General features: G+C 39.7%; 1 protein-coding gene and 1 pseudogene across 1 annotated transcript in view; both read left to right on the top strand.

The window, feature by feature from the left end:
• Positions 1 to 1,487: 1,487 nt before the first annotated feature.
• H2AZ2 (H2A.Z variant histone 2) overlaps positions 1,488 to 21,505 on the top strand; it is a 36,671-nt gene continuing 16,653 nt past the window's right edge. Inside the window, exons 1-3 of the mRNA XM_075558116.1 lie at positions 1,488 to 1,700; positions 5,482 to 5,559; positions 10,278 to 10,391. Coding sequence (XP_075414231.1) covers positions 1,698 to 1,700; positions 5,482 to 5,559; positions 10,278 to 10,391 — 195 coding nt within the window. The 5' untranslated portion in view covers positions 1,488 to 1,697. The remainder of the gene's footprint in view (positions 1,701 to 5,481; positions 5,560 to 10,277; positions 10,392 to 21,505) is intronic.
• LOC142456826 (phosducin-like protein 3 pseudogene) lies at positions 16,576 to 17,548 on the top strand (annotated as a pseudogene).

Below are 21,505 nucleotides of genomic sequence, written 5' to 3'. Positions count from 1 at the left end.
TATGCTTTTCTACCTGGAGTGGCAGGAAACCCACTCCATCATTTGATCTGCCTGAGGGCAAAGCGACTCACTCTGATGGTCAGGATTCAAAGGAGGCTGAATTTATGTGGCGATTCATTAACGGATTCCTGGCTTCCACTGTAACCCAAAGCCTTCTGCAAACTCAGAGCTCAAAAATTTAAGCTCTAATGCAGATCTATTTCCTCCAGAACAGTCCTCAAATTGACATCTTTGCTTTTCAACACTACATCATAATGTTCCTAAATGGTCCAATAATGAGGATTTTTGTTTTACTTTGAAGTGGAATCCATACTTAACTGAAAGTTGCAACTGAACCTTCTTCCAATCCTGATATCTCCTTCTTTCTTCATAAAGTCCAGTTCTTCAGATTGTTTGCTCAGCATACCGACTTAATAATTACTGTGAAAGGATACAACCTTGACCTAGCAAGTAGTTAACATAGAATACTTCAAAAGAATTTTAAACCGTTATGAAACATCTAAGGATGTGGGTTTTATCTGCAATGATTGGCTCAAACACACCATTTTGCCGGTGGTACAGGACCTGGAAGCGTACCAAATTGGAACCATCTCCACAGCATCACAACTAAAACGATCTAATCCTATTTCTTCAGCTATCAAAATGAACCGCCTTTCCTAGTGATGAACTTTTGTGTGTGTGTGTGATGGCCTTTTTAATTCTTAAACTCTGTTAATTTGTTATCGTGGGAAAACTTTAATCAACAAACTTTGTCATTGTAATCACTTTTAGGTACACAACATTAATCGTATTGGTAATGTCTTGCAAGCGTCACTCTTGTTTTCAAACGTTTTCATCACTCCAATCAAAAGGGCCTTTTTTAAATGCAGAAACAAGCCATAAAAGGAAGAAAAGCTATCACCGGAGTGCGCCCGCTAAACGCCAGGGGGATTTACATAAATGATTTTCACAACAGTTTTAGTCCGAAGCCAACTGTACTTCATAGCTCTAAAGCATTTCATTTGGGAATCTCCCCGAACTTTAAATGCAGGAAAATCAAAGCCTAAGAAATCTTGAATCTTTATGAGAAACCGCCAGAAGAATCGAGCCCGGCGCCACGTCCTTCCCAACAAGTCTCCCAAATCTACAAAACTGATGCTACGAATCGGCGGGAAAGCAACAGCCGCCTCATATTGTCCCCGCCCCCCACTAATTTGTTGTCGTTAGCGGTGGCCCGCCTACTTTTCTCAAGAGCGATGTTTTCATGGGCTCACTTCCGCAGAGCCTCCGTTTTCATTGGCCTTTTCTGCTGTTCGTCCGGCTCTGACGCGTGCACGTCGTGCACAAACCCGCCCAGAGCCCACCCCCTCTGCGTGCCGTGTGCAAACCTTAGCAGCCGTTACAGAGGCGGTGTAGGGGGCGGAGTTATATTAGAAGGAAGCACGCTATTGGGCAGTCACGAAGCTTCAAACCAGTAAAACGAGCTGGCATTGGCTGGGGCGGCCTAAGGGAGGTTTGGGGTTATTGTTTGGTGCTGCCTGCGGCGGCGACGGCGGCGGCAACAGCCGGGGTTTCTGTTGGTATTGCGATCGTGGTGGCGGCGGCTCGAGGGGTGGAGCAGGTGTGGCGTGCGCGAGCCCATTGGAGGCCGAGTCGGAGCCGCGTCCGAGCTGACCGAGTGGAAGCCGCACCGCGCGTCCGGGAGCCGTGCCGAGACCATGGTAAGGTCTGGAGCCGGGGGCACGTCCCGCTTTGGCCTGAGAGCCGCGGAGCAGGTGTCACTGCGCGCCTGCAGCCGCGAGCGGGCGACGTGGGCTGGCCGCCACCTGTTGAGGTTGGGGTTTGCCGGGCAAACGCGCGGGGCCGTGCGACTGCCTCCCAACTGACACCATCGCCGTAGCCCCTCCTTCTCAAACTGGAAGCGCCAAAAGCCCTCTGCTTGCCGGATTCCGGGGTGGGGGCGCGGACCGCGATCCCGTTGGCCGCCCTGCAGTGGACCATTCGGGCAAAGCTTGCGGGGCTGGCGAGAGAACGGCTCAGTGGTCGCATCACGCCAGGCAGTATTTTGTTCCAACTCTAAAGACGTTTCGAGAGACTAAAATAGGTCTGACCTGTCGGGCATTGGCTCGGATAGTTCTGACTTTGTTCAAGCTTCTTTTCTTATGGTTCCAAAAGGAGAAAGTTAGAAATGACTGAATGGGTTGGTTTGTTAATGAAATTCAGAAACAGGTGTTTGTTTTTTAAAGGTTTCGATTCCTGCCCAAAATGAGGTCCAACAGGAGACCACTTTCACGATATGTATCTTTGAAGTAAATTGGAGATTTCTTGGGAAAGAGGAATTTGTACTCGTGCTCTTGGAGCTAGAAAGAATATGAAGAGGAACGACGTTATACATGAAATATTTGCTGTAAGATATATTGCTGATTCCTCAGCAGTTAGTGATTTTCACAATGCAACAGGATTTCCTTTGGCCACTGCTATGAATTTTCTATCGAAACTGACTTTTAAAAAAAGAAAGTGAATAAATTTCAGCTCCATGCTAAAGTTGAAGAAAGAAGGCGTAATGTAGTAAAGATAGTACTGCTGTTAAGAAATCGTCTTTACGTTAGTGTTTTACTGGAATTGGCATCCTATTTTAACATGGGTAACTGCAACTGGCGTTGTCTGCTTGCAAGTTAAGCCCAGGCTCCTCATGCTGTAGATAGTGTTAGATGATTAATCTTGTGCTTGATATGAAAGTTGTGGGATTTAATAATCCATCCGTCAATCCATTACTATGGAGTGGATTTCCAACGCATAGTGACCCTATTAGACTGGGTAGAACTGCCCCTGGTTTGTTTTGGAGACAACGCTTACAGGAGTTACCAGTCTCATCTTTCTCCTAGTGAGCATCTGGTTGGCTTAAATGCTGATCTTGAAGTTAGCAGCTCAGCCACCCTGGCTTCTTTGATAGACATTCTACTTAAACATTAAACAGAGTTGATGAGCCCCTAATAAAATGATTTTTTTTAAGTTCCCAATAAAATTTTATTTTTTTAAATTCTTAAAAAAACAAACAAAAAACAGATTGACCAACCAAGAGAACCAAAATGTTCATTGGAAAATGCTGAAGTTTTAGAACCGAACAGACCTGATGGATGATTGCATACAATCTCTATACAATGTGTAGTAAAGTGTTTTATATAGTAAAACACTGACAAATTAAGACAGATTAAAGATTATAAATTAATATGCTCAAGATGATGATTTTCATGATCCTTGCTGGATTTTTTAAATTACTAGTCTATAATTTCTTTGGCATCCGTTTACTGAAGGCTAAAAATACCTAAGTATTAACACAAGCTTAAAATACTGGCTCTGTGCAATTCCCAGACTATAAACCTTTAGGGGAGTAAAAAGTCCTGTCTTTCTTGCCCAGAGCAGCTGCTGGTTTTGAACTGCTGACCAGTTAGCAACTCAACTCATAAAGTATATGAAATAAATTGAGTCTCTAAAACTTAGAAATTGTCATTGGATGTAGTAAATGTGATTATCTATCACCCTAAGAAGCCTAAATAGATAAAGCCGCAAACATGACAGATTTGAGACAGTGAGGTTAAAATTGCTTTATGCATTGCACTTAGAGTATAAATTGCTGAGTTTTGCAGTTGGCGACTTTTATTAATCATTCGTATGGTCTGAATATTTCTTGAATGCATAGAATCTTAAAAGCTTGCAAATGGCCACCTAAGGGGATAAGCAGTTGGTCTCTATTCTCCTGGGTCAAGAGGAAGAAGAGTCAGGAATAAAAGAAAATGGCTTCTTGCCTAATTGCCCCCATAGACAACAACCTCCTTTTCCACAACACCAGAAGAACTGGATGGTGCCTAGCTACCTTTGCTGAACATTTGGACAAGAGCTTCTGTAGAATAATTCTGGTCAAAGGGGATCCATGGAATACAGATTTTCTGGAGCTAAAGGAGGTTGGATGAACCTTGAAACTATTGCCCTTAAATAATATAAGCCATAAGCCAAAAATATTACCTGAAGATTTGCTAAATCCAACTCATTTAATAAAGTATGTTTTCCTTGAGCATTATGCTCTTGAGAGATAAGGGGTCAAAGTGACAGTGGCATCTTGAAAGATTAGAAAGGAAGACTAGTAGGCCATGAGTTTATAGGGGAGAAAGGAGGAGGGTAAGCATGGGTACACAGCTCAAAGAAGGTAATTAATATCACTGTACATGTAGAAACTTTAATTGGTGTATCATTTTGCTGTATGTGTTGTCAACAAATAATAAAATTAAAGTATGTTTTATTTCCTAGTCGAATCAATTAAAGTGGGTCTGTTTTTGCTTTTTAATGTTTTTTATTAGCACAAATATAGATGAAAAGATTTGTGCAATAGGTGCAAATATATTGCCATTTTGAGGCTTACTATCTATAGATCCTCAAAGAGACTTGTATGTATTTTTGTTGTTTTTCGACAATGTCTTTTACCATGAAAGGATCCCTTGTGGTAAGGTGGGTGAGCACTGAGCTACCAACGGAAAAGTTACGATTTGAATCCCATCAGCTGTTCTATGGGAGAAACATGTAACAATTTGCCTCATAAAGATGTACAGCCTGGAAACTTTATGAGAGGCAGCTTTACTCTGCTCTACAGGTTTGCTATGGGACAGACAGACTTGAAAGGGTTAGATGTGGTGTTTTTTACCGTGGGGGGAAAAATGTTAACAATATATAATCAAATAATGCCTAGAACTTTCCATTTCATACCAAATCCTTAATGTTCCTTGCTAGCAAATAATTTTCTAACTCATTGAGTGACCTTCTAGAAATATGTGTGTGTGTGTGTGTGTGTGTGTGTGTGTGTGTGTGTATATATTGTATATATACTCTATTATCTCATATTTACACAAATAAGTAAATATGTTGCTTTTTGGGCTTAGAAATATAGTCTATGGATAAGTACCTCATTTGTTGAAATGACTGCATAATATTCTTTGCCCTCTTATATAACATGGTTTAGGTAAGTGTCATAAGCTTGTATTGACTTGATCAAGATTCTCCATTCCAAAATTTGGGAAATACTTGATAATATTTAGAAATTTCAGTTGTTATCTAGGTATTTTAAGGTTGACTTTATAATAATGTAATTGTTATATAGGTATTTTAAGGTTGACTTTATAATAAATACAAGCGACTGAGTGGCACAGTGTGGTAAATATTGGGCTGCTAAACCAAAAACTGTTCAAAATGACCACCCCATACTTGGGAGAAAGCTGAGACTGCCTGCCCCTTTGAAGATTACATAGTCTCAAAAGCCCTCCTTTCTGTCCTACAGGGTTGCTGTGCACAGAATCTACTTGACAATGGTGCACTTGGTTTTCAGTTTAGTGCAATTTAAGAAAATAATCTTATTTTCGTAGCCACCAAAGTAAAACTAGAAGAAGACTTATATCCTGGATATTGTTGAAATAGGGTTTTCAACTCTTAATCTGAAACTTTTTTAAAATCTAGGCTGGGGGCAAAGCTGGAAAAGACAGTGGAAAGGCCAAGGCTAAAGCAGTATCTCGTTCACAAAGAGCTGGACTACAGGTAACATGCTATAATCATTTGTTAATGAAATTATTTTCTTTACTGTTACAGTTCATGACCATAGATGTTTCAGTGACTACAAAAATATACGAGGAATCCCCCCCCAAAAAAAATCCCCAATGCTCATTTGTTTTATTCATGTGAGGGGGACAGTGCATTTGGAGTTCATTCCACCAGATCAGACTGTTAATCAAGCTTTCTATTTAGAGGTTCTGAAAAGATTGTGTAAACGTGTGTGACAAAAAAGGCCTGATTTGTAGCAGACAGGAGACTGGTTTTGTCACCATGATAATGCATCCGCTCATGCAGCCATCTCAATATATCGGTTTTTGGCAAAAAACAACAACAACAGCATGCCTCTGTTGATCCACGCACCTTGCTCTCCTGACCTCATTCCATGTGACTTCTTTTTGTTTCTGTGACTGATGAGGGAACATGAAAGGACAGTGATTTGACCACATAGAAGAAGTGAAGAAAAAAAGAGGGAAGTGCTGTCAGCCATCCAAACAGATGAGTTTGAAAAATGTTTCCAAAAATAGAATTGCAGATTTGACAAATGTGTTAAGTAATGGAGAGTACTTTGAAGGTGATAAAGTTGTTTTGTAAAAAAATAATAATAATACATAGCTTTGGGGGGTCTGGGATTTTGGGGGGTACCCATTCATATTTGTAGTCCCACTACTTTTAAGAATAAGCTTGATTGGTCAAGACTTTAATAGCTAAAACATGTATCATTGTCTTTTTCTTTTTTTTTTTCAAAAGTGACCTTCATTTTATTTATGGTCAAGGAGTCCTGGCAATGCAGAAGCTAAATACTCAAGCCACTAACCAAAAGTTAGGTGATTCCCACCCAGCAGCTACTTTGTCGGACAATGATGGGGCTTCCATGAAGATGATATAGCCCTGAGGAGTTCTACTCTGTCCAAGAGGGTCACCATGGTCAGATTTGACTTAACCGCAGAGAATTACTCAGGATCACGATGACTAAAGAAGGAGTTGGAACGCTCCCAATACATACAGCAGAATATCGATGTATATTGTTTGATATACCTAGTCAACCGGAATCCTTCTATGGTTCAGGCATAAAAGAGATTTGGTTGTGTTGGTTGTTCTTGTTGTTTTGTTTGCTTAAAAAAAAGATTAGAAAAGCAAAGAAGCACTTACACGCAGAACCCAGTCCACTGCCATCAAGTTGAGTCCGATTCATAGTGACCCTATAGGACAGGGTAGAACCGCCGCAGTGAGTTTCTGAGCCTGAAACTCGTCATGGGAGTAGAACGCAGTTGGCTGGGGAGCACAGAGGCACGGTGTGGGCGCCTGCGCAGAGGCACTGTGTGGGCGCCTGTGAAGGACTTGAAGGAATGGAGAAGCTGCGCCTCTGAGAGGAGGCAGTAGCCTCATTGTCTTTTTTTTAATTTTTTTTATTTTAACAATTTATTCGGGCTCATACAGTTCTTTTCACAGTTCATACATATACATACATCAATTGTATAAAGCACATCTGTACAGTCTTTGCCATGATCATTTTTTTCTCTTTTCTTCTTTTACATTTTATTAGGGACTCATATAACTCTTACCACAATCCATACATATACATACATCAATTGTATAAAGCACATCCATACATTCCCTGCCCCAATCATTCTTAAGGCATTTGCTCTCCACTTAAGCCCCTTGCATCAGGTCCTCTTTTTTTTTCCCCTCCCTCCCCTTTTCCCCCCTCCCTCATGTGCCCTTGGTAATTTATACATCGTTATTTTGTCATATCTTGCCCTATCCGGAGTCTCCCTTCCCCCCTTCTCTGCTGTCCCTCTCCCAGGGAAGAGGTCACATGTGGATCCTTGTAATCAGTTCCCCCTTTCCAACCCACTCACCCTCCACTCTCCCAGCATCGTCCCTCACACCCTTGGTCCTGAAGGTATCATCCACCCTGGATTCCCTGTACCTCCAACCCTCATATGCACCAGTGTACAGCCTCTGTCCTATCCAGCCCTGCAAGGTAGAATTCGGATCATGGTAGTTGGGGGGAGGAAGCATCCAGGATCTGGGGGAAAGCTGTGTTCTTCATCGATACTACCTCATACCCTAATTAACCCATCTCCTCTCCTAAACCCCTCTATGAGGGGATCTCCATTGGTCGACACTTGGGCCTTGGGTCTCCACTCTGCACTTCCCCCTTCATTTAATATGATATATATATATACATATATATACATACATATATACATATACACATATATACACATACATACACACACATATCTTTTTTTTTTTTTGCATGATGCCTTATACCTGGTCCCTTGGGCACCTTGTGATCGCACTGGCCGGTGTGCTTCTTCCATGTGGGCTTTTTTGCTTCTGAGCTAGATGGCCGCTTGTTCACCTTCAAGCCTTTAAAACCCCAGACACTATCTCTTTTGATAGCCGGGCACCATCAGCTTTCTTCACCACATTTGCTTATGCACCCATTTGTCTTCAGCGATCCTATCATGGAGGTGTGCACTCATTGTCTTTTTCTAACCAAGAGCCAGTTATTTAAAATTCTTAATTTGAGTTCTTTAATTCTACTGAAATTTACTATTTCTAGATTAGAATTATATTCCTAGTTCTTTTACAAATTGTATCATAGTGAATTGAGGAAGCTGTGTACTTTGTCTCTTAAAGAAGGTTATTTGTAATTCTTTGCCAACTTTTAGGTGAAAAAAATTTTTGAAGTTAGTAAATTATCCCTTAGTTCTCTGAATATGTTCCTGTTAGCCTCAGTTTTAGACTAAGATCTGATCAAGAATCACTATTTTCAGACTTCTGATATTTTTAAATTGGTGCAGCTTTAACCTACAAATTTGAAATTTACTGGATGAATGAGAACTTCCATGTGTAAGAAGTTGGATTTTAACCTTTTGGGAGTGATAAGACATTTAAAGTTTTGAGCAAGAGGATGATATCCAAGGATGACTAAATGAAACAGGATGAGAACTTATTCTTAATGCAAACATTACTAGTTTTATGGCACCATGTAAATTTTCTTTCTTTTTGGCACCACGTAAATTTTCAGTTAGAACTTATTGAAGTGCATTTAATTTGAAGAGGGAGATGGAAGGTGGATGTTGGAGATAATTTTAATGGGAGGTACTAAGTAATATAGGGATAAATTATAGGGTTGAATGGAAAGTTAAAACCAAGTCAAAGATAGCAAACTAAAATTTAGAACCTAAGTGAAAAATTTTGTAATGAGGACAATTTTATAAAATTGTAAATTTGATTTTTTATTGAAGTTCTACAAGAACATCTATAAGAAATTGTGTAGAAGTTGGAAATATGAGTCTTAACTTTCAAATATTTGAAATACTTATGTAAAAATGATAAGTTCATGTTATGTATGAGCTCTCTAACCTAAGAGTATGAGAAAGGAACAGAGGACATGGTAGACTCTTTAGAGTCATAGAAAAAGACTAGGGAGTAGTCAGTATTAGAATTATATGCAATTGCTAAAGCCTAATCATTCTTTTTTGAGATCTTATATGTCAGACAACATGGCAGTCCCAGAGGATGCAGAAAGGAATAAGGCATGGGTCCTGCTCTTATGGAGCTCATAGTCAATAAAGAAGAATAATTAAACTCAAATTTTCATACTTTTTTCTTCTTGATGAGATCTAAAAAGTGGCTAATACAGTTGGTAATTAAAATATCACCTCTGACCTTCAAGAGTATAGTTTAACAGAAGCCAACTTAGTTTAGATAAAGTAGGTGACAAGAGTATGAGTTTGAGGGAGAGGGGAGCGGGGAGGGAGGGAAAAAATGAGCTGATGCCAAGGGCTTAAGTGGAGAGCAAATGTTTTGAGAATGATGAGGGCAATGAATGTACAGATGTGCTTTATACAATTGATGTATGTATGGATTGTGATAAGAGTTGTGTGAGCCCCTTATAAAATGATTTTTTTTAAAAGAGAGTATGAGTTTTAGGATTTGCTTTTAAATTTTTTTGCTTTGGAAAGGAGATAACAACCATAACTGGAAGTGAACATAAACAATTTTAAGTTAGGTATAGAGACGAAGCCAGTGCAAAGGAAGTAATTAGGGAAATGAGGAAGAACCATAAGAAATATATTGGGGATAATCATGGACTTAGCCAAAAGGAACTGGGGTACTTTGAAAATGAAAAAAGTGCCTTTTACTTAGAAAGTAAAGGAATTGTAGCTATGAGATGATAGATGTCAAATCATCTCTAAAGATTAAAGAATGGAATTTGACCCAAAAAAGAGTGGATTTAGAGTCCTGAGGAAGGAAAGTAGTTGAGGTTCAGAATAGCATGTGTCTGTTATGTTAAGCAATCAATCAAATGTGGATATAATTGTGAGATGTGAAAATGTCTAATTGATCAAAGTGTAGCATAGTTTACCTTAACTTTACTGTGAAACTTCATATTGTGTAGAAGTTAATTCAAAAATTCTACGGGCTTGTTTGTTGTCCTCAGGGGGGCGCAAATACCGGCATCAAAGTCCCTAGAACAAACACACAAGCCCCAGGAAAAGTTGTTGAAGATTTAGTTTCAGTTTGGGATATAGCACAGTTTTTAATTATTTCGTACTTTATCCATATTGTTTAACCTTTTGTTGTGTTATGTAATTTTAAGGTTTTTAAGGGTTTTGTTATTGAAATTTTAAGTATTTTGTACTTTAAAAATATCGTATTTGTCACTTAGACAGTTTCTGTTTCAGTTTCCAGTAGGCCGTATTCACCGACACTTGAAGACTCGTACCACAAGCCATGGGAGGGTTGGTGCCACTGCTGCAGTGTATAGTGCTGCGATTTTGGAATATCTCACAGCTGAGGTTTGTGGAGGAAAACGTTTACTATATATTTTCTTGCAGATTTGCTTTGGTAGTGGTTTTAGCTCCATCTTTTTGGTGTCTTAACCAACACCAGTGTCAAAAAGAACCAGGCATGCCCAAAGTTAAAGCAAGGGTCAAAATTCAGGATTTTATGTGACCTGATGGAGAGTAAAAGGATTTAAATACTGTAGTGCTAATTAAACTCTGTAGTATTCATGTAATCAATCTCAGTATTTGTGCAGTTGACATATAACCTAATACATATAAAGGTTTGGGGCAGGGTAAAGGTTTGCCAGTATGATTTACAAATCATAAATATAAAAGTTTAAAAGATTCAATACTTTTCTTTCTCTATGGTTGTATGTATGAAATGCCCTCTCATGCTCAGTTTTACATTAGAATGGTAAATTAATTGAACAGTAGTTCGTAATTCTTGGATTCTGGACTACCACTTTTCCCTTTCCTACCTTTCCTAAGGACAATGAGTAGAAAACCATGAAACTCCTCAAACTCCATTCCAGGCTAGGGAAATAATTTCTGTTTGAAGCAAGTCAGGTCACAGAAATAGTTAACCCGTAGAGAGGAAGGAAATTATTAGGGATAGTCTGCAAGTTTCTCTGCAGAATTTCTATTTTTTTATATTGTTATCCTTACCATTATTTTATTAAAGACACCAAATTGTGTGTGTTCTGTTGGGTGTATAACATCGAATTACAGATACAAAAGATGAGGCTTTCTATCCCTGTAAAGAGACTCGGCTCTGCTGTAGAATGATAGGGAGACCTCTAAAGTGAACGAAAGACTTACGCAAATCATAGATATATGAAGGTTCTGAGTTTGAATTAAGTGTTCTAGCCCCAGAGTAGGAACAAACTTATGACATGGCCCTACTCAGTGCTCTTCCTCATGAAAAGATCATTAAAGACGTGGTTGCTACACCAAGTTTGGTGAAGAAACCACAGCAACAAAGTGTTCATGGAAGAAGCACAGCAGTCTGTGTGATCCAAGGATGATGAGTAATAAAAATCAGCCAAAGGAAGGAATGGTATCAGCTTAAAGTGTGAGCACCAAATTTGAAGAAGGCAACTAATGCCAATGGAAACCTAAAACCCATCTTGAGGGTTCCTGCTTGATGAAGCCTCTGACCATAGTGGAGGGGTGTGAACAGCCTTGCTGTCAGACAGAGACTATCGTAGACACGATCGTGGCACATGTAACTAGGTTACAATAGGGTAACTGATCATTTGTTCTCCCTTTGGGCCCATTTTAAGTATGTTTTCGTTTTTAATACTCCCTGCTTTTTCTCAATTAGATTCCCCCCCCTCTGGTTTATTTTGTTGTTGTTGTTATTGTTTTTTTAATATCTTATTTGTATGTTTTCCAGTATATGAGGACCAGGATGAGTGAACACTGTAGGATTGGTTGCATTCTCCCCACACCCCCACCCCTCTTTTCCTCCGACTCAGGAACTCTAGTGGTGGTGTTGCTAACCACAGATCAGTTAGAACCCACCAGCTGTCTTTGGACTATACATGGATGTCATCAGCTCCCATAAAGATGTATAGTGTTGGAAACCCTATGTAAATGGTCTCTATGAGTAGGAATAATAGCAGATTTGGTGTGGGGTTTCTCCCTTAATAATCTAAAGCCAATTTTATTTATTTAAATGCAGACTTTTAAAAGAAATATATGTAATTTGGTTAACTGCTTTTGAGGTGTAGTATTTGAATTTTATTTTTTTCTAAACCATTTTATTGTGAGCTAATATAGATAGCATATTCTTTAGTTTTCAATCACATCACCCATTGTTGTATAGTTGATCTCACAATCAGTTTCAAAACTTTCTCTTCCAGAACTCTGTGATAACAGCTCCTTTTCCCCCCTCTCCCAACTGTGTACCCCAGGAACCCTTATCCTGTGTGTCTCCATCAATCCTGGGTTTCATATACAGAAAAACAGATAACAAAAATCAAGATGGATACCCACAGTGACAAAATACATCAGAAATAAACCCCAATATGAAAAAAAGAAGCCACAGAAAATGTTGAAAATGAGATCAGGCCCAACATGCATCAGAGGGAGGATCAAGTGACAAAGTTTTAACTGTTCGAGTCATGTTTATCATTTTGATGTCCTATAATCACCTCTCCAATACTCTCTGTTTAGTAACTGATTTATTCCCATCCCTCCTTTATAGATAGAGGGAAGTCACCAGAGGTTTATTTCCTGTGTAGATCTCACAAATGTCTCTTGAGCTTCAACTGTTAGTATTTGATTTTTAAGTTTCTATCGATACGATGCTAACTTCACAGGAGATATTCTTTATATGTTAGAATTGTTACCCAAATTTTGCAGGCTAACGATTGTTAGATGCCGTCAAATTGGCTCTAATTCATAGGCTCTGTTGCACACCTGAATGAAACACTGCCCGATCCTGCTCCATTTCATAATTGTTCTTATGTTGCAGCCACTATGTCAATCCACGTGTAAATAGTCTTCCTCTATTGCACTGTCCCTCTATCAAGCATTATGTCCCTTGCAGAGCTCCTGATAACGTGTCCAGAGAATATGTGACCAAGTCTCACCATCCTTACCTCTAAGGAGCATTCTGGCAGTATTGCTTGCAAAACAGATTTGTTGCTCTTTTGCAGTCCACGGTATCTTCGATATTCCTGACCAGCACCAAAATTCAGACGCATTATTTCTTCTTCCCTCTTCAGTACCCACATTCACAGATATATAAAGCAATTGAAAATAGTGCCAGAAGCCCATCTTAGTCCTCCAGTAACATCCTTGCTTTTCAACACTTTAAAGAGATCTTTTGCAGTAGATTTACCTACTGTGTCATTTGATCTCTTGACTGCTGCTTCTGTGTGCTTTGATTGGGTATCCAAGCAAGAAAATCCTTGGCAAACTTCAATCATTTCTCCATTAATCATGGTGTTAACCATTTACCCAGTTGTGAGGATTTTGGTTTTTGTTACCTTGAGTTGTAATCCATACTGAAAACTGCAATCCTTGATCGTCATCAGCAAGTGCTTCAAGTCCTCCTCACTTTTCAGTAAGCAAAGTTGTGTCATTTGCATATCATAGGTTGTTCATAAGCCTTCCTCCAATTCAGATGCCACATTCTTAATATCCAATTTTTCTGATGAATGGCTCAACATACAGATTGAACAAGAATGGTGAGAGAATACATCCATTTATGAACCCATATTTTTAAACCATATCCCTTTTTCTGTTTCTACAACTGCCTCTTCAGTTGTACAGGTTCCACATGAGCATAATTAAGTGTTTTGGAATTCCTGTTCTTCCCAAAGCTATAGTTTATAATAACCCAGACAGTTGAATGCCTTTGCATGAATACATAGTAAAACACAAACATTTTTCTGGCATTCTCTGCATTTAAGCCAAGATCCACATGATAGCCCCTGTTTCAGGTCCTCTTAACCTGACGTGACACTCTGGCCGCTCCCTGTCAACGTACTGCTACAACTGTTGGATGATCTTTAACAAAAATTTTACCTGATGTGATATCAATGATACTGTTACATAATTTGAGCAGTCTGTTGAGTCACCTTTCTTTGGAATGTGTACAGATATGGATCTCTTCTAATCATTTGACCATGTAGCGGTTTTCCAAGTTTGCTGGCATAGACAAGTGAGTGCTTCCACAGCTTGTTGAATTTTTTTTTTTTTTTTTTGCTTGTTGAAATATATTAGTTCTGTCAATTCCTTGAGCCTTGATTTTGGCTAATCCCTTCAGTGTAACTTGAACTTTTTCCTTCAGTACCATTGGCTCTTGCTCATATGCTATCTTAAAATGGTTGAATATAGACCAATTCTTATTGGTACAGTAACTATATTCTTTCCATCTTTTTTATTTTTTTATCATTTATTAGGGGCTCATACAACTCTTATCACAATCCATACATACATCAATTGTGTAAAGTACATTTGTACATTCATTGCCCTCATCATTCTCAAAACATTTGCTGTCCAACTAAGCCCCTGGTATCAGCTCCTCATTTTTTTCCCTCCCCACTCTCCCCTCCCTCATGAACCCTTGATAATTTATAAATTATTATTTTGTCATATCTTGCCCTGTCTGACATCTCCCTTCACCCACATTTCTGTTGTCCGTCCCCCAGGGAGGAGGTCCATGTAGATCCTTTTAATCGGTTCCCTCTTTCCAACCCACCCTCCCAGTATTGCCACTCATACCCATGGTCCTGAAGGTATCATCTGCCCTGGATTCCCTGTGTTTCCAGTTCCTATTTACCAGTGTACATCCTCTGGTCTAGCCAGATTTGTAAGGTAGAATTGGGATCATGATAGTGCGGGGTGAAGCATTTAGGAACTAGAGAAGAGTTGTATGTTTCATCATTGCTACATCACACCCTGACTGGCTTGTCTCCTCCCCGAAACCCTTCTGTAAGGGGATGTCCAGTGGCCTACAAATGGGCTTTGGGTCTCCACTCTGCACTTTCCCTCTCATTCAATATGATACGATTTTTGTTCTGGCGATGCCTGATACCTGATCCCTTTGACACCTCGTGATCGCACAGGCTGGTGTGCTTCTTCCACGTGGGCTTTGTTGCTTCTGAGCTAGATGGCCGCTTGTTTACCTTCAAGCCTTTAAGACCCCAGGCGCTATATCTTTTGATAGCTGGGCACCATCAGCTTTCTTCGCCACATTTGCTTATGCACCGATTTTGGCTTCAGCGATCATGTTAGTGAAGGTGAGCATCACAGAATGCCAGATTGTTAGAACAAAGTGTTCTTGTGTTGAAGGAGTACTTGAGTTGAGGCCCAAAGTCTGTCTGCTGCCTTAATTCTTAATGTATAGATAGGAGTACATCGTTCTATTCACCTCATTTTATATATATATATATATATTTACATATGTACATGCCTGTATTTAGACCTCTATAAATGTCTTTTGCCTCCTGGTTCTGTCCTCTATTTCCTTTTACTTTCCTCTTGCCCCACCATCATGTTCGGCCTTCATTCGGGTTTAGTAATTCCTCACTGCTACATTGCCCTTGATTAAGGGCCACTAGGCATCCTACACTCTTCTCTCCATTGATTTTAGTTCACTTGTTCCCTTGTCCCTAGGTTGGTTCCCCCTCCCCTTCCTTTCTCCCACCTTCCCTTCTCCCATATCTCCCCAGAACCATTGGTCCCATTTTTATCATCTCCAAATTGTTATCCCTCCTATCTTTTCTAGGTAGACATGCAGAGACATTAATAAGTGCAAAAACCAGGCAAAGCCAAACAGAACAAGAAAGGAAGTAAAAATCAACAAAACAACAACAAAAAGAAAGTCACTGAAAAAAATGGGAAAACCTATAAACAGTTCAAAGTCTTGTTTGTTGGCCTTTATACAAACTCATATCTTTGGATAGCTTGAGTGCACTTCCCTCTTTTTTTCTTCTTCACCTCTTTTACATCATCCAGTTGCTGTTCTTTGTGCTCTTCTTCGTTTGTGGTAACAAAAAGAAGTTGCATAGAGCCGGACAAATGATTAAGGTGCACAGGCTTACTGTTTTTTGCCAAAAACTGGTGCACTGAGATGGCTGCATGAGTAGGTGCATTATTGTGATGGCAAAACCAGTCTCCAGTCTGCCTCAAATCGGGCCTTTTTTGCCATACACTGTTATGCTTTCTTTTCAGAACCTCTAAATAGAAAGCCTGATTAACAGTCTGAGCTGGTGGAACGAACTCCAAATGTACTACCAGTCGACATTTTCATCCATTTGGGAAGTTGATGGACCTCCAGAATGAGGTTTGTCATCAGTCGACATTTTACCTTTCTAGAAATGAGAAATCCACTCCACACTTGAGTTTTTCCCATAGCACTGTCCTGTAAGCTGTGTTCAATATCACAGCACTTTCTGCGGTATCTTTCCTCAAGCAGGAAACAAAATTTTAAGAGCCACATGTTCTCTCTCCTCTTAAATCGGCCATCATAAAAAATGAGGTTTGAGCGAAACTGCTTTTACAAAAAAATTCCTTGTAACCAGAGAGAACCTTCCTAGGTGACACCACTGGGCCAACCTCAAAGCAAGTTGCTCGATGTAACCTAGCATGAAAAAATGTGTACTACGAAAACTTTGCCCAGTGGAGTATTTTTCTAAGATTTTTCTAAGCCTTATATATATTAAAAATAATAAATACTGCCGCGGGAGGTCGCTGCGGGGCGGGGGGCGCGCCGGTGGGCTGGCGTGAGCGATTGCGAACAAGATGCAGGACCCCAACGCAGACACCGAGTGGAATGACATCCTACGCAAAAAGGGCATTTTGCCCTCAAAGGAAAATGCCAAAGAATTAGAAAAGGAAGCCGAAGAGGAGGAGCAGCGACTCTTTCAGCAGTCAGTTGTGAAAACGTATAAAGATATGACTTTGGAAGAGCTGGAGGAGAATGAAGATGAATTTAACGAGGAGGATGAACGCGCTATCGAAATGTACAGGCAGCAGAGACTGGCTGAGTGGAAAATCAACTAAACTGAAGAATAAATTTGGAGATCTCGGGAAAGGATTATGTTCAGGAAGTAACCAAAGCTGGTGAGGGCATATGGGTAATCTTGCACCTTTACAAACAAGGGATTCCCCTCTGTGCTCTGATAAATCAACACTTAAGTGGACTTGCAAGGAAGTTTCCAGATGTTAAATTTATCAAAGCCATTTCAACAACCTGCATACCCAATTATCCTGATAGGAATCTGCCCACGATATTTGTTTATCTCGAAGGAAATATCGAGGCTCAATTTATTGGACCTCTGGTGTTTGGTGGCATGAACCTGACAAGAGATGAGTTGGAGTGGAAATTGGCCGAGTCTGGAGCAATCAAGACAGACCTGGAAGAAAACCCCAAGAAACAGGTAGAAGACGTGCTCCTGTCTTCAGTGCGCTGCTCGGGGCCCGTGAGGAGAGACAGTGGTTCTGAGGACGACTGAGGTGCCAGCACGCTGAGCTTCCTTGTCTAGCTTTCTTGATGTGACAAATCGAGACTTTTTTAAAGAAAATCTAGAACTCCATCCTTGAGTTTTAGCCTTTTATATAAAATTGTTTTAATTTTCATATCAGAGATAATCATTGCTGGGAACCTTTTAAATTTTTTTGCAGGTCTCTTTAACTTAATATTTCCTTAAAAATACAAAATAAAAACCAGATATTAGTGTGAGAAATGTTTGTTTTCCTTAAATTTTAAATAAACTGTAAAATGTTCCATTCACAGCTTGTTGTAAAGGAATGTGGGAGTTTTTAAATGTGAATAAATGATACAATAGAAAGTGTGTGAAAAATAAATAAATACTAAGGGCTCCTGGGGGTGGGGTAGAAGAGGGAGGAGATAAAAAGAGAAGCTAATTTCAAAGATTTCTAGAAGAAAGGGTTTTTTAATTGGAGGTGGTAGCGATTGTGCAATTATGTTTGATCTAATTGAATTATGTATCTGTAAGAGCTTCCAATAAAATGAATAATAAAACAAGATTAAAATATTAAAAACTGAACAACTTTAACATGGGTTGAAAGAGATGAGATGATAAGGTACTACATTTTGATTAATAAAGTGCCAATCAGTTTCAAAAAAATAAAGTATTACATTTTAGCTACATCTGCCAGAATCAACTTTATGATGATCTCTGTTGGATAACAAGTCCCTCGCATCCCTGGACTGTGTTTAGAGGGTATTCACCAGAGGCTTAATCTATATTTGGACCCATGAAATGGATTTGGGGCTTTCACTGTCACCAAAGACTTCTGCAAACAGGTGTTCACAATTTAAACTCTGATAACCATTCTCCTATGGATTTGGATTTTATTATTTATGATCCTTGGTTCACACAGGTTGGTGTGCTCCTTCCATGTACACTTGACTCCTCACTTAGACGGCTGCTTTAAAACCCAGAGATAGTTGTCTCTAGTTCACGAGACATCATTAACATTTTTTCATAGAGAACATTAGAAATCATCCATCCCCCTGGGGCATAAATTCTACTGGTAGTGTCATTAATTTATCCGGTGGTACAGAATTTTTAATTATTAAGACAAGGAAATTATACAAGTATAGACCAACTTCTGGCTGCAGTACATGAAATACTGACTTGTACAATTAAATTCTTAGAGACACGATTTGCAGGAACGGTGGGAGTTAGCGATAGAACTTTAAGTAGTTCATTTACAGAGGCAGAACAATGCCTACCAGGCTTAACACATGCCATAAGAAAGCAAAGAGGGCATTAAAATAGTAAATAAATGGTAGTTTCAGGCCACCATTCATTGGGCACCCTTAAAGTAAGAGATCCAAACTACAGTTCAAAGACTGCCAGTTTCATAGCCATGGCATAGCATCTGCTTCTCACACTAAGGCGTTTTAGTCTTAAGTCCAAGAGGGCATGCTGGTTCCTTAAGTGCTGTAGATGAATTTAAGTTAAAGCTCATTTCTCTTGGTGGGGTTTCCACAGGGAATCCTGGTGTGGCCTATGAAGGATGTGTATCTTGAAATGACAGTCTAAAGTACCAGTAGTCTGTAGCACATGCCTGGGTCGCCAAGGGGTAGACAGAAACTAGATCAAAGGGGTCCACTTAAGAACATAGTGCCATATGCATTTTCCCTTTGAGGGGTCCTTGTATGTATTGTTAAGTCTTTCCTTAGGGGAGGTTGCTCAGAGTTTATCCAACAGAAATGTAAGCGCCTTCTCTCAGACATATATGCCCCCCATCTAGACATGAATTTCCAGTAAAGTTTGATTATTACTCTTGTAGAAGTATCTGTTGACTTGGGGTGACCTTAGTACAATGTTGTTGGGCAGCAATTGAATGATTTACCCCTATCATGAGAAACTGATCCCAGCTAAGGTGAGGGCTCCTTTATACAAGTAGTTTAAGATGTATGTTTTAAAAAAACAAACTCATTGCCAACGATCAAGTCAATACTGACAACAACCTTACCGGGCAGTGTAGAGTTGTTTCATTGATGTTTTTAGGGTAGTATCCCATTGTGTCTTTACTAGAGTTTCATTATCTGTCCTTTTACTGGTGGACATTTGTGCTGTTTCCAGTGTTTTGCTTTTTGTGAACTATGCTGCAGTGAACATGGGAGATCATATGTCTACTCGTATTCTATCTTTTACTTCTTTGCCATATCTGCCCAGCAAAGGGTTGCTACTTCATATGGCATTTTTTTAAAAACATTTTATTAGGTGCTCATACAACTCTTATCACAATCCATACATATATATACATCAATTGTATAAAGCACATCCATACATTCCCTGCCCCAATCATTCTCAAAGCATTTGCTCTCCACTTACATATGGCATTTTTATTTCCAGATATTTTAGGGAGCGCCATATTGCTTTCCACATTGGTTGTATCTCCATTTTCTTTTGATATTTCCTGCATCATTCAGTATTCAAATTAAGGCTTGAATTTTTCCTTCAGTTCTTTCAGTTTAAGATAAGTGAGCATATTCTTTTGGTTTTCTAACTTTGTGCGTTTCATTATAATATCTTACTTCATCTTTGAACATTTCATTATAATATTTTACTTTGTCTTCTCTAGGAGCTCTAGTGGCCTAGTGGTATTATTCATTGAACTGCTAGCCACTAGGTCGGCAGCTCAAAACCACCAACCAGCCAGGCTTTCTATTCCTACAAAGGGTGGTGGTCTCAGAAGCCCATGGGGGCAGTGATACTCCTTCCAGGCATTGACTGGATGGCAGGGAGCTTTGTTTTGTCTCTTTGGTCTACCCTTTGAAATTTTCCTTTAGCTCTTTGGCCCATCTTTTATTCCCATTTGCTAAAGCTACTTTACAATTTATAAGGTGGCCAGATTTCAACATTGGTAAAGCAGGACACCAGTGGGACACCATTGATAAAACTCATATTCTGGCAAAATAGCCACATGGCAGCCACACACCGTATACCCTAGCTTGTGTATTCTTTCCAAAAATTGGGACTTTTTTAAAATGCCGCAGGACGTGGGAAAATTTGTTAAAAACCGGGATGTCTGGTCACTTTAAATTAAGAGCAAGTTTCAGAGTCTCTTTTGACATTCACTTGGAGCTTTTCTTTCTTCCTGGTCTTACTAATGACCTTTTGCTTTCTTCATGAATGATGTTCTTAATGTCATCACACAAGTCGTCAGGTCTTCTGTCATTAGTGTTCAGTGTGTTATATTTGTGCTTGAAATGTTGGTGAAATCCAGGTAATACATACTCAAAGTCATTTGGGGGCTCTCACGGACTTGTTTACATTTTCTTCAGCTTGAACTTGGATATGAACAATTGATGGTCCTTTCCACAGTTGGCTGCTGACCTTGTTTTAGTTGCTGATACTGAATTCCTTTGTGTCTTCCCACAGATGTAGTTAATTTTATTTTTGTGTATTCTATATGGAGAAATCCATGTGTGGTTTAAAAAAGACATTTGCTCTGAACAAGTAGTTATTGGTCTTACAAATTTCTATCCTGTGATCCCTTGCTTAATTTCTGTTACTTTTCTTTTTTTTTAATGTTTTATTAGGGGCTCATCCAACTGTTATCACAATCCATACATACATCAATTGTGTAAAGCACATCTGTACATTTCATTGCCCTTATCATTTTCAAAGCATTTGCTCTCCACTTAAGCCCTTGGCATCGGGTCCTCTTGTTTTTCCCCTCTCTCTCTGTTCCCCCCTCCCTCATGACCCTTGATAATTTATAAATTATTATTTTGTCATATCTTGCCCTGTCCGATGTCTCACTTCACCCCCTTTTCTGTTGTCCATCCCCCTGGGAGGAGGTCACATGTAGATCCTTGTAATCGGTTCCCTCTTTCCAACCCACTCACCCTCTACCCTCCCAGTATCGCCACTCACACCACCGGTCCTGAAGGGATCATCCACCCTGGATTCCCGGTGTTTCCAGTTCCTATCTGCACCAGTGTACATCCTCTGGTCTAGCTAGACTTGCAAGGTAGAATTCGGATCATGATAGTGGGCGGTGGGGGAGCATTTAGAAACTAGAGGAAAGCTGTATTCTTCATTGGTGCTACATCGCACCCTGACTGACTCATCTCCTCCCCTAGACGCCTCTGCAAGGGGATCTCCAGTGGCTGACAAATGGGC

The sequence above is a fragment of the Tenrec ecaudatus genome, chromosome 9 (genome assembly GCF_050624435.1).
Source record: "Tenrec ecaudatus isolate mTenEca1 chromosome 9, mTenEca1.hap1, whole genome shotgun sequence".
In the NCBI taxonomy this organism is placed as follows: domain Eukaryota; kingdom Metazoa; phylum Chordata; class Mammalia; order Afrosoricida; family Tenrecidae; genus Tenrec; species Tenrec ecaudatus.
The sequence above is the reverse complement of the archived record's forward strand: the minus strand, read 5'-3'. Positions and strand labels throughout refer to the sequence as shown.